Source organism: Anomalospiza imberbis, chromosome 10, assembly GCF_031753505.1.
Source record: "Anomalospiza imberbis isolate Cuckoo-Finch-1a 21T00152 chromosome 10, ASM3175350v1, whole genome shotgun sequence".
NCBI classification, from domain to species: Eukaryota; Metazoa; Chordata; class Aves; order Passeriformes; family Viduidae; genus Anomalospiza; species Anomalospiza imberbis.
The window spans coordinates 4,422,529-4,435,269 of record NC_089690.1 but is presented as its reverse complement, the minus strand read 5'-3'; the positions used below and the strand labels follow the sequence as shown (position 1 = coordinate 4,435,269).

Below are 12,741 nucleotides of genomic sequence, written 5' to 3'. Positions count from 1 at the left end.
GAACAGCTGGTGGTTTTCTCACAAAGTGTTTTTTTAGAAGATAAAAAGCCCTAGAGCATGAGCAACTGGTCACACACTTGCAGGTAGACAAACACACACTGCACATGTTAAAACACTTACCAGGATGCCCCAGATCCTGCTTATCAACTGAGACAGCAGTGAAACGGGCAGGATAAAGGGTATCATCTCCAGAGCAGGATGGGCGAGGCAGCATCCAGGGAAAGCCCAAGTTAAGGAGAGAAAGGATGAGTGGCCCCATGTAAATGAGAGCCAAACGTAACCCCTTGGCTGCACAATTTGGAGTGTGTAACCAAGAGCAGGACCACAGGCAAACGATCACAAAAATTAACCCAGATTAAATAAAACATCTCATGGTGAACCATTTAAAAATGTGATGTTCAAAGTGACTCGTGTAGCTACCCCATTAGAGCATAGATGACAAAGTTAGGGTCTCAGGGCAAAAAATGTAGGACAATGTAAATGTAGCACACAGCAGCCTGTGGTGGTGATGGCTGAGGCAGGTGCTGCCACGGCATTCCTGCATTTTCCTGGTTTTGTTGTATTCTGTAGGCAATCGGCAGGGCACCCGACAGAGCCAGGGCTCATCCGCCTGCAGCTCACAGGAAAGCTCCTGGTGAATTTGTTCAAACAGCTCCAAGTATTGTGACATCTGATTAGGAGGGATTTAGTACAATCAGTCCTTTGGCCTCAGGACCCCCTGATCAGGCTTCCATGGCCACAGACCTCTCCTGAGGCAGCGCAGGGAATGGTTGTTGGACGGGATGAGGGCTGTGTCATAGTTTAGAATACTTTGGATTGGAAAATCTCTTTAAAGAATATCTATTCCAAACCCCTACCATGGGTACAGACATCTTTCACTAGATCAGATTGCTCTAAACCCCATCCACTCTGGCCTGGAACACTTCCAAGGATGGGACATCCACAGTTTTTCTGAACACGGTTTTTCCCAACCTTCCCTCTTTTCAGTTTGAAACCACTGGCTCTCATCCTGTCACTATGGGCCCTGGTAAAAAGTCTCTATTTTACACATAATGCTCCATTATAGATGGAAATACTGCAACAAGGTCTCCCTGGAACCTTCTCTTCTCCAGGCTGAACAACCCCAATTCTGACTTTCTTTACACAGGATCATTGTCAGGGTCCTCCCCTGGTTCTGCTCCAACAGATCCATTTGTTTCCTATGCTGGGGACCGCAGAGCTGGCCACAGTGTTCCAGTACTAATAATTCCACCTTTACTAGAATATCAAACAGAAGCCCTCGGTGAGGATCTCAGCCATCTCCGTACCTCCGGGCTGATTATAAATCTTTCAAAACGCTCCTTTCTGACTGAGTGGGGGCACGCGGGGCAGACAAAGGAGTTCTGTGTGCGCAGTCACGGGCGGCTCACACGGCTCTGGGGACATTTTGGGGACACGCACTGCCCCCCACGTTCGCCCGAGTCCCACAGCCGCCCCCGCGCAGCCCTCAGGCACCCGCGGCCGCCTCAGCCGCCCAAGATGGCGGCGCTGCGCGGCCCGGCGGGCGGTGGCGGCGGTGCGCGGCCCGCGGGGCGGTGCGCGGCCCGGGGGGCGGTGCGCGGCCCGGGGGGCGGAGCGCGGCCCGGGGGGCGGTGCGCGGCCCGGGGGGCGGCGGTGGCGGTGCGCGGCTCGGGGGGCGGAGCGCGGCCCGGGGGGCGGTGCGCGGCCCGCGGGGCGGTGCGCGGCCCGGGGGGCGGAGCGCGGCCCGGGGGGCGGTGCGCGGCCCGCGGGGCGGTGCGCGGCCCGGGGGGCGGTGCGCGGCGCCGCCTGGCGGCCGGCGAGCGGCGCCGCCGCCGCGCCCCGAGCGCGCCCGCCCCCCGCGCCCGCCGGGAGGGGGCGCGGCTCGGGGGGCGGGGCTGTGGGGGGGCGACGCCTTGCCCTCCCCCACCCCCTTCCGCGGGATGGCCGCGGGCCAATCAGCGGCGGCGGAAGTGGCGGGGCGGGGCCGGACCGTGCGCGCGCCGCCCGCGCCGCCCCTTCCCGCCGGCCGCCGCAGTGGTGTCGGGCGCGAGTGCGCCGCGCCCGCCGCTCCCGCGCCGCTCCCCCGGCACCGCCGCCACCCCCGGCGCCCCCCGGTCCTCCTCGCAAGGTAACGGGGGCCGCGGGGACGGGAAGGGAGGGGGGCGAAGCAGGCCCGGGGGTGGGAGGCCGGGGGCCCGCGGCACGTGGCGGGTCCCGCCCGCCGCGCACGTGTGCGGGGCGGGGGAGCCCGGGCCGCGCTCCCCGCGGTGCGTGGTTGGGTCCGTGTCCGTCCCCCTCTCCCCTTCCCGCCGCCGGCGCTCCGAGCCGACCCTCTCTCGTTGTCGCGCAGCCCCCCCCCGCCGCCAGTCCTCCCCCTCGCACCGCCATGGCCGACGAGCTCGACTTCACCACGGGCGATGCCGGCGCCTCCTCCACCTACCCCATGCAGTGCTCGGCGCTGCGCAAGAACGGCTTCGTGGTGCTCAAGGGGCGCCCCTGCAAGATCGTGGAGATGTCCACCTCCAAGACGGGCAAGCACGGCCACGCCAAGGTGAGCGCTGCCGGCCCGGCTGTCGCACAGCCCGCAGTGTGCGCTCCTGCGGCTCCCGGCCGGCCGACAGGGAAGGGTGTAGCGTTTCATTTGGCCCTGTGTCCCGCCTTTGCCTTTCTCGCAGCGATGTCTCATCACTCCAGCGCTGGCTCAAGGGGTTTCAGTCCTGCAAAGCAGGAAGGATTGAGGATTGGGGGGGAGGGTTGGTTTTTTCTCCCAACTTTTAATTCGTTAACGCTTAAAAAAAAAAAAAAAAAGTTTTAACGCTCACAGTGACACAGTCAGTTTCTGTAGTGGGGGTAGAGTAAGTTCTGGAAGAGGGGCTGATGAAATCACCAGGGCGTGGTTGGGTTGTGCTGTCGCTACCCACCAGAGCACTTCTGTGTCTGCCCGTGCCGGCAGACTTTCACTATTGCAGTGTTGGAGCAGGAGTGCCCGTGCTGTGTTACATAAGCCAGAGCTCGGCGGACACGCGTTACTCTGTGGGCCTGCTCTGGCCCTGTTCTGCCGCCTTTGCCTCGCAGCTTCTTTCCTTATTCCAGCACTGAGAGAGGAGTGCCCGTGTCCCAGCAGGGCGGTCCTCAGCCGCTGTCTGGGGCTGCAGCCCTGCTGCCCAAGCAGTTGGCTCATGCAGCTGTCCAGAGCTTGGAGCAAGGCTGAAATCCCCCTTCATTCATTCATTCATTCATTCATTCATTCAGCCACACTTTAGGGTGGGTATATCAGAGTTTAGAGAGAGATCTGTTACAAGCCCAGAAAGATTCGTAAGTTTCCACAACCTTGTGTGATATGTGTAGGAGAGTAGAGTATTTGGGTTTGTCCAAGCTAGAGTAGACCAAGCTCTTCCTAGTTTTTTTCCTTTCTCCTTCCCCTTTTTTTAATGGCTTGTTTTAATAGACAGATCCCAATTTCTTGAATACAGAAACAGTTGTCCGATGGAAAGGACCTGAAAAGAGCTGGTTGAACTGGTCATCTGAGCTCTAGCTTCAGCAAGAAGTGCAGCTGGCATAAAGGGAGGTGGGAGCTGCTGTGATCTCTGTGCATGACCACCCATTTTCCCTTAACTGCCTGTTTCTTAGAACAGCTAGATCTTAAAATAAACATGTTCTTAACCACTGTGAACTCTTAGCTTGCTGCTGTAAATCTACAGAAGGCAGGGGAAGATAACAGTGGCTGGTCTTGCTCTCATGTAGGGTTTCTGTAGTGTGCTGTGGAAGGGGCCCTCTCTTGATGTGAGGGATGTTTTCATACCACGAGCAAAGGGTTGAGGCACAATCTGGGATTGCACATGATCTCATAGGAAACTGAGTGGAACCAGCAATACTGATGGCAATAACATCTTGCTTCTCTAGGACCAACAGTAACTGAAGCTATTTTTCTACTCTTACAGGTCCATTTGGTTGGTATTGATATCTTCACTGGTAAAAAATATGAAGATATTTGCCCATCAACCCATAACATGGATGTCCCAAATATCAAGAGGAATGATTACCAGGTGAGTTAAGAGTCATAGGAGGCTTTATACTCTTAGTGCCACATACAAACTCTCTTCATCCCCAAATTTGCCTCTCAATAAAGTACTGTTGTCAGAATTAATGGGCCTTGCCCGTCTAGACATGACATAGGTGGACTAATGGCATTTGTTGAATTGCTAAAACTGTCGAAACTCACTGATGAAGAGAGAGCTGCTTAGTGTATAAACAACCTCAGGTCAGAGTAGCAGTCTCTAAGCGTGACAGTTAATAGACATAATTCATACCATGCTTTTTCTGGCTATTGTTATAAGGCCACCTCTGGATTCTTTGTGGTACTGGGATCCTTTAGAATATGGAGAGAGGTTTTCCCTGCTAATAAGTTAATATTAGTTAAAGGAGAATCAAGATCTGACATAACTAAATTTGAATCCAAGTATAAATTGTAATTTATAGTTTCACTCTTCCATGGGGTAGATGAATCCCCAAAACAGTCCTAAATGGCATCTGATGTGAATTCTAACTTGCCAAAGTTTCTGCTCCTTATGGGTAAAGTGGCTTTAGGTGATATCAAATAGTTTTGAAGTTCCTGAACTCTGCACTGAAATACATGTATGAAGGGAGCAACTTCTGTAATGCCTTCTGTGATATGGTGGGTGAGATCTTAAAAGCACAGTTCAGCTTGAGTTGTAAAACATTTGCTGTGTTCTCATTGCACTGGGGATAGTTCTGGTCAGGAGCTGACACATGCCCATAATCTGGAAAGCTGCAATTGCTTGACAAAGGCCAAATTCAGTGTTTTAGCAAACAGTCTTTAGTGTCTTCAGGACAGCTGATGCTGTAGGAATAAAGTGTGACCAGCCTGTCTTAGGGTTCAGATCTTCCAAGAAATTCTTGGTATTATCATGGTGGTCTTTCTGTATTGTTCTGGGATTCTAATTTTTTGGATTTACTGTTACGTGTTCCAAATTCCCCAACCTGCTCTGTCAGAATAGCCAGGCTTTTTGGTTAGGCTGAAAACAGCATTATAAAAGTGGTCCAGGGCTTGGTGGATGTTCCCTAATTTATTAGTGTTTAATGTAAATGATAGTATCTCACTGTAGAGATGCAGGTGGAGAAGTGTGTAGTTACACTGTTGCGTGTTTTGTACTCTTTATACAAGCAGTGCTGTTGAGTGAATATCATTCCAGTTATTGTTTCTAATTCAGTGGTGAAGAAAGCTGAATCACTGACCTGGAAGCAGTATATTTCCTAAATCACACAGATGGGGTTTCTAGTGTCTCACCTACTAGGACGTAACCAGCAGAATTCTGTTGGTTCTTGAGAGCAGAATGCCTTTTGCTACAGTTGCCCTAACTCTCAGCCCACTGAACTTCTGTTAGAAATGAATTTAAGTAAGGTTTTTAACTGTTGCAGAGTAATAAAGAATTATTGTAACAGGTGGAGTTCACTGCCTTCTGCTTACATTAGCTACTACCTGCTGGTGACTGCTGATGTTAAACTTCTAAAAATGAACCTCTCTTTGCAGCTGATAGGCATTCAGGATGGGTATCTCTCCCTGCTGACAGAAAGTGGTGAAGTTCGTGAGGATCTAAAGTTGCCAGAAGGGGATCTTGGCAAAGAAATAGAAGGAAAATTCAATGCCAATGAAGATGTGCAGGTAAGCGGGGAGGGCAGACAAGAACAGTTATGCTTAATCCCACTTGATGACACAGCGAAGAAGTCTTACTGTGATATGGACCACTTGTGTCTGTTTGTGAAGGGTGGGCTTGAGGGGTGGGGATTGGTCCTTTGAGATGCAGGAGGACATTTGGACTGGAGCACTCAAAGGAGATGGGATAGCTGTGACACTGTGAAAGTTTGTAACTTCTGGGAGCACTTCCTGTGGCCTGGGCTGGAGCTCACTTCTGTGTCTTCTCTTCCAGATATCTGTCATAAGTGCAATGAATGAAGAATGTGCTGTAGCCATAAAGCCTTGCAAGTAAAGAAGATCGCCAGGCTCGGGCAACTGCTCAGGTCTGGACAAACCACAGATCTATAAATTTGGTCCTTATTGTCACCAAAGCTCTGGCCTTCACAAGCAACCTCATTTCCTTTTTGAATTGTTAAAAAGCAGTGCTGGATTCTGGATTAGTGTTGCAGGCTAACTGGCAGTTTTCAAAATCACTGAGATTTTAATTCCTTAATTGTAACTATTTTAACATTCCTGTGGGTTTCAGCTATGGATCTAAGAAACCAATCAGGTGTTACTAGTGGATATATTTTTATTTGCTTGAGCAAAACAGTGTTTGTCTGTATGAACAGACAAAATACAGTATTCAGGGGCTTTTAGATAAGCTGGTAGGTATCTAGGATTATAAAGTGACCTAGAGCACAAATAGTATTTTTCTTGACATCTTTAGGTAGAACTGACAATAAAAGTAGCTTTTTTTTTTTTTTTTTTCCTTTTTTTAAAGCTTAAGTACTTTGTGGATTGGGACTCTTGCAGAACTGTAGGTGCCAATCACAACTTTTAGACCAAGAAACTCAAGTGATCAGAAATGCCAGCTGGCTTGACCAAGCCCCAGTGGCCATGTGCAACGAAACTGTATTACCTCTGTTTTCTTCTTTGCCAACTTGTTGGCTTATTGTAACGATAAAATGGTTTAAAAAAAAAGCCTACCTGTGGTTTAGGCAGGCCATTGGAATATTGAGTAGATTAAGACATAGATAGGTCAAGGGGACACAAAGGTGAGAATGGATGTTAAAGCTATAGACTTTCACTCGAGGCCTTTGTCAGACTTGAAAAATAAAATAGAAAAATGCAGTTCAATTGCTTTCCTTTATTATATTTATCTTAAACTATAAAAGGGTGACAAACTCCATGGGAATCTGTTGCAGTGCTTCCAGCTTTAGGTTTTAACCTTCAGGTTCAGACCATATTTTTGTAGCACAGGGACCACACGTTTTTCAGAAAGTGGAAAAAACTGTAGCATTGAGCCTAAACTAAATGCATGTGATTCTTTTTTTTTTTTTTAATAAAACTATTGTATTTTCAAAACATAAACTTGACAGACGATACCGAACAACCATGGCTTCACTATAAAAGTAAATAACTTGCTACCTAGTTGGGGAAGCTGGCTCCTGTCCTGGGGAGTTCTGAGTCATAGCAACATGCGTGCATGCCTCTTAACTATTAAGTAGCTTAACAAGGCTTCACAGCAATAGTTATGGGAGGATAACTAGCCTGCTCCTGTCTAAGGTGTTCAACTTGAATTCTAAAACTTGGTGACTCTTCATGAGTGGGGAAACTTCTTAGTCCATGGCTCAGACCTCTCTTCACAGCTGATAAATTGCTTCATGAACTTGCCTTAACGCTCAGTGGCCGATGGAGGATGACACAGAAGCTGCCCCGGACAGCACGCACAATTCACACTACTTGGCAGCCAGAGTTGGACTCCATGCTGCTTTTAACTGCTTAAAAGGTTTTCAGCTTCAGAGTTTGTACTCTCTAGTCCCCAAAGGGCTTGTGGCAACTGTCCTGAGCTGCCCTTGGCCACACTGGGGCAGAGCTTAGCAAACCTTGGAGGTGGAAGGCAGGTGGCAAAAGCACGTGTTGTCCACAGACTTCCCACGCCAGGGAGAGCAGTACCAGTGAAGGTAAAGACAGCAATAAATACACTCTGGTAATAAAGCACAGCTACCTGGGACACCTGACGGAGGTAGGACCTGCCACATGCTCTTGCCTAGCACAAAACATGTTGCAGGTGAGCTCTATAAATAGCACCTTGACTGAAATGGCAAAGGTGCTTTTATTAAAAGAAGCTCTAGATTGAAATGCTTCCAGAACTGAAGTGGATGAGGAATAGTTCAGGCTGCTCTGCACTGTGCTCCCTTCTGCCTCTCCATCAAGCTGGTACCTGGAAGTCAGGCTTTGTTGGCTTTGGAGGTGACTGTAACCATTGCTGATGCTGCTGAGCTGTGTGGTGTCACATGGGAGGTCACAGGTTGCTATGTCAAACTAATGCAAGTTCTGTCACCATGTTACAAATACTTCCAATATGCTTGAAAACTACAAGACTTGAATTTGTCCTTGCTCTGGTAGTGCTCTAGTCCATTTCCAGGTTCCTGTCTGTCCTCTAAAACCTTGTTGGAAGACAGGTTCTTGATGTCACTGGCCCACAATCTGAGCAGTTACTCGGACTAAGCTCTCTGGGACCAGGGCTGGTTTAAGCCCTGTTCCTGCAAGTGGAGCCCTGGCCTGACGGGAGTTTTCAGGTACTACAGCAATCTGAAGAGAGAGGTTTCATGACCTCCAGCTTGCTGGAAGAGCCCTCCTCGGGCTCTTTCAGATGTCCTTCTATTGCAACCTTCAGTTCTGCAAGATTTAAACGATTAAGTACTTCATTATAGGTTTGTTCTTATATACTTAGTTGTCTTTGTGAAGCACTTCAGACACCATGGAAGTGCAGAGCATCATGCATGAAGCTTCTCATAGGTACATAAGCATGTCTTAAAGCATAATCTCCAAGTTTCAGTGAGGTTAAAATTTGCTTCTAAATGAAAACATGTATTTGAAGCATTTTTTTTTCCCAAAGTAAGATGCTTCAATTTCCTGTCAGAATCATTGCAACAAACTTTGTGATCAGTAGTCCATAGAGATGTGTATTTTTAATATCCATAACCAAGTGCTTAGGGAAGTTCTCCTTTCATAGCTTTACTTTAAAACAGATCTTACTGGTGTATTTGTTCTGTATTACTGTCTTAACACTTAAATTGTGTCAAAACCATAAACTTCTTATAGCTGATGGCAATTGCTTAGAGTAAAGCCTGTGAACACAGGGAGGTGGTGAGAGGTATTTCCACTCCAAATAATGTGGTTTTTATGGCTCCTGTTCATTGAGTTTCTCTTACTACTTCACACAATTGGAAAGACTGCCTCAAATGTTGGCAAGGAATACTTTGAGAATTCAATAGATCCTTCTAATTTTTGCTTATAATGGTGGTTTTTCAACTGGGCTCTTGCTGGTTGAGCCATGTTCTCAGGGCTGTTTTTTTTTTAAGCTGAAATTCATTGTTTCTCTTGCAGGTTTTTCTAATCCGAAGTGTACCCAGAAACGGTGCACGGTCTGTAGTTTCACAGTACAGATAATTTTACATAATCTGTAAAGAAGTCAAGTCTGTTGACAGTTCTAACTCTTAATGGTTACTGCAGGTCAGTCTCACAGAATTCAAAATTCAATAAATCCCACTTTTTTTTTTTTGGTTTTTTTTTTTTTTGGTTGAGTAATTAGAACGTAGTTTGTTACAGTAGAACTAAACTTCAGGCTATAAAGAGACCTTGTTGAGGATATTTCGAGTATCCGCTGGGAATGTTACCGAAGGTGTGGATCCTGGAGGGTTCGGCACGAGGTGGTCAGAGCCTCTCCAGCACCTGCACTGTGGCCCTGCAGTATTTGGCAGCCGAGAGTGACTTGGTTTGCTGAACTCCAAGGAAATGTTTGCTGTGCTTTGCTGTACCGCGAACCCCTTTTGTCCTGTGCTGTGTGTTGTAAGCAAACCTGGCTGCTGCTGCTCCCGGGGCCCTCGTGGGACAAACCCGGCCCTGGGCGCGGCCGCAGCTCCGGTGGCTGTTTGGGAAGCTCTGTTACTGTTCTCAACACCATGGAAACGATCAGGGCAAAGATTTGTACGTGTGTGTGTGTTTTGCTCCAGAAATAATAAAGGTGTCAGTGCTGTGGGGAGATGGTGCTGGTTACCGTCATGGGAGCGCGGTGGGGCTGCCAGGAGGCTTTCGTAGCCACTTCCCGGGGGGGGGGACGGGCGGTTGCGGTTGGTGTGGGAGGAGGAGGAAGGCGTGCGGCCGCGTCCCCTCCCGCGGGAATAACGCCGGGCAATGCCACACGGCCTTCCCTCACGCGAGCCGCCATCTTCCCGGGAGCGCCGGCGCCTCCCGGCGTGCCCCGCGCGACGCCGCGGTGACGTCACCGCGGCGGGTATAAAAGCGCGGCGTGGCGCGGCGCACTTCCTTTCTGCGGGAGCGGCGCGGCCGGAGCGCCATGGCGCCGGTGAGAGCGGCAGGAAGGCGGCAGCGGGGCCGGCCGGGCGAGCCGTGGGGTGGGTGAGGAGCCGGCGGCCGCCCGCTGCGAGCGGGGCTTTCCCGAGAGGGTTTCGTCTGGGAGGTAGCCGGGCCGGGCCGGGCCGGGCCGGCTGCGGTGAGCCGCGCTGGCCGGGGGGTGGCGCTCCCGCCGGCGCGTGTGTTCCCCCGTGGGTCGGGAGGTTTAATTAATGGTGAGGAATTCTTTGGTGTTTCAGCAAAAGGACCGAAAATCCAAAAAGGCAACCTGGAAGTTTTGCCTTGACCTGACCCATCCTGTGGAAGATGGAATCTTTGATTCCGGGAACTTTGTAAGTCGTGGTTTCGCTCGTGCTTGTGACACATAGTGTAATAAAAGCCTTAGTGCAGTAACTGAGTTACGGTTGAACAGCTGATTCTAAATGAGTCAAATCATCTGCTGTTCTTTAAACTACGGCTCTTCCAAAAAAATCGGTTTTATAGCATGCTTCTGCACATGCTATAGTGTGCTTTTTATAGCATACGTGTCCGTGAATAGAACTGTTTTAAATTAATTTCTGCTTTAGCACAGGGGTGATTTTTTTATAATTAGGTGCTGTAAAATATTTTTGCGTTCTAAATGTTTCTGTCAGGACATAAGTAAATGGTGGTTTTTAATGTTGCTTCCTGACTAGGGTCCCTTCCCTAGTTCATACCTAGGGTGCCATTCCCTAGTGTTGTATTTCTTTAATGTTGAAACAGGAACAGTTCCTGAAGGAGAAGGTTAAGGTCAATGGGAAAACTGGAAACTTGGGCAACACCGTTCACATTGAACGTCTGAAGAACAAGATCACAGTGACATCTGAGAAGCAGTTTTCTAAAAGGTTGGCACGGGTGTCATTCTGTTGTGTTTGTGGGGTTTGAATTGTGGGATGTTGAAATAAAACCAGAGTAATTTGGCTTGGAAGAGATCCTTACAATCACCAAGTCCAGCCATAAACCTGACACTGCTAAATCTGTCACTAATCCATGTCCCATAAAGACATTAATATTCAGCTCTTGCCTGCAAAACGAATTCCAATTAGTGCACTTCTGACACTTGGAGAGGTGTTAGCTCTGACCTTCATAGCACTTGTAAATATTAGTGAAACATGTAATTGAAACAGATTTATTATATCAGATATTTAAAAATCCCTTTTTAAAACTCAAGGCTTGATTGCTAATTAATGTTGTCTCTGAGCATATTAATAGAGATACTTTATATAGGTCCTGAGCAGTGTATCAGTGGAAGATGGACCTTTAAAATAACACTGAATTAATATAGTGGGTGGCTGTTTGATTATTTAATTGGTTGTACTATAACGAATGTGTGCATGATGTGGGTTGCTGCAAAGAAGCCATTCAAGCCTTAAACTGTTCAGTTTGTTAGGACAAACAAGAGCTGAGTGCACTGATGGGGGGTACAGATCCTTCCCTTTGTTTGCTGGTACAGGTGCAGCAGAATCTGTTGTGTTAGACCAAGGTTTAGAACCAGTTACCAGTGCTTTCTGGTTAGTGGCATTTTACTATGTAGACAAAAGAATAATAAATTCCTACATATATGTAGTGAAAATGTGCTTTTATTGCCTGTTATATGTGAAATTTTTCTATTTCTGGGTGTAATTACTGTGGTACTGCCCTGCTCAAGACATTGTCTTGGGTAGAGTGCAGACAGCATCCGGCGGGTGTCCAGTGAGAAGGCTTCTAAGGTGAAATTCCTGGTTTTCAGGTACCTGAAATACCTCACCAAGAAGTACCTCAAGAAGAACAACCTGCGGGACTGGCTGCGCGTCGTCGCGTCCGACAAGGAGACGTACGAGCTGCGCTACTTCCAGATCAGCCAGGATGAGGAGGGCTCAGAGTCCGAGGAGTGACTGAGCCTTGGCTTCATGCTCCGTGCAGAGTACAAAAGACTAGAACATCTATTTATAAGAACACTTTAACTTATTGGTGAATAAAGGTTTTGTACCCTGTTGGACAGAGCATGGTTGGGTCTTCTGGTAGTTTTCTTAAATTCTAGTTAAAATGCAGCATGGGAATTGTTTGATTTGCAGTTTTCCTTCTGCTGCCAGGAGTCAGCTGTTCAGTTGGCATCAGTGAAAATCCCAGTAGGAAAAAACTGAGCCTTTTGCCCAGTACATGTATAGGACAGTTAAATCAATTTTTAATCATAGTGGTACAAATAGTTCTAGAGCTTGTGACTGAAAGTACCAGCTCCTGTGAATTTATGTGAAGATAATGGCAAAATATTTCGTACAAGTTTACTTCTAGTTAGTTTAGCTTAAAATAGGCTTGCAAATGGTAAATAATTTTTTTTCTGTGTGATTTACCTCTTTCCCTAATTGGTTGTGGTATTCCTGTGTGTGACCACCAGTCAAGCTGGAGGACAACAAAGATTTTATAGGTTTATATTCGATTGATAAGAAAGGAGGTGGAGACAAACCTGATTACCAGCAATCGGCTAAAACATCTTAAAAAAGGACTGAGATGTCCTTCAATACTGACAGTGCCTGAATCCCATAAAACGTCTGCAGATGTTTATCTTTTTATGGTTTATTTTACAGTTCTTGCATTTGACTTCTGGGATTATTTCTTTAAAACAGGTATTCCTCTAGTATGAGAGGGGTGTTCTTTACTGAAATAAT

At 48.0% G+C, this 12,741-nt stretch overlaps 2 protein-coding genes across 2 annotated transcripts; both read left to right on the top strand.

Moving 5' to 3' along the window:
- The first annotated feature begins 2,221 nt into the window (after positions 1-2,221).
- EIF5A2 (eukaryotic translation initiation factor 5A2) lies at positions 2,222-7,033 on the top strand. Its single transcript, XM_068200279.1, has 4 exons — positions 2,222-2,551; positions 3,942-4,046; positions 5,552-5,683; positions 5,949-7,033. The coding sequence occupies exons 1-4, from the start codon at positions 2,387-2,389 to the stop codon at positions 6,006-6,008; spliced, it is 462 nt and encodes a 153-aa protein (XP_068056380.1). The 5' UTR covers positions 2,222-2,386; the 3' UTR covers positions 6,009-7,033.
- A 2,972-nt stretch (positions 7,034-10,005) lies between these two features.
- On the top strand, positions 10,006-12,079 carry RPL22L1 (ribosomal protein L22 like 1). Its single transcript, XM_068200277.1, has 4 exons — positions 10,006-10,070; positions 10,318-10,410; positions 10,820-10,941; positions 11,826-12,079. Exons 1-4 carry the CDS (start codon positions 10,062-10,064, stop codon positions 11,968-11,970), a joined length of 369 nt encoding a protein of 122 aa, XP_068056378.1. The 5' UTR covers positions 10,006-10,061; the 3' UTR covers positions 11,971-12,079.
- Positions 12,080-12,741: the final 662 nt, after the last annotated feature.

Bases quoted from the DNA above. Each gene is read 5' to 3' on its own strand.
- EIF5A2 (XM_068200279.1), top strand. From the start codon at position 2,387: ATGGCCGACGAGCTCGACTTCACCACGGGCGATGCCGGCGCCTCCTCC. The intron at 2,552-3,941 runs GTGAGCGCTGCC...CTACTCTTACAG, and splicing joins GCAAGCACGGCCACGCCAAG to GTCCATTTGGTTGGTATTGA. The intron at 4,047-5,551 runs GTGAGTTAAGAG...CTCTCTTTGCAG, and splicing joins TCAAGAGGAATGATTACCAG to CTGATAGGCATTCAGGATGG.
- RPL22L1 (XM_068200277.1), top strand. The intron at 10,411-10,819 runs GTAAGTCGTGGT...ATGTTGAAACAG, and splicing joins TCTTTGATTCCGGGAACTTT to GAACAGTTCCTGAAGGAGAA. The intron at 10,942-11,825 runs GTTGGCACGGGT...CCTGGTTTTCAG, and splicing joins GAGAAGCAGTTTTCTAAAAG to GTACCTGAAATACCTCACCA.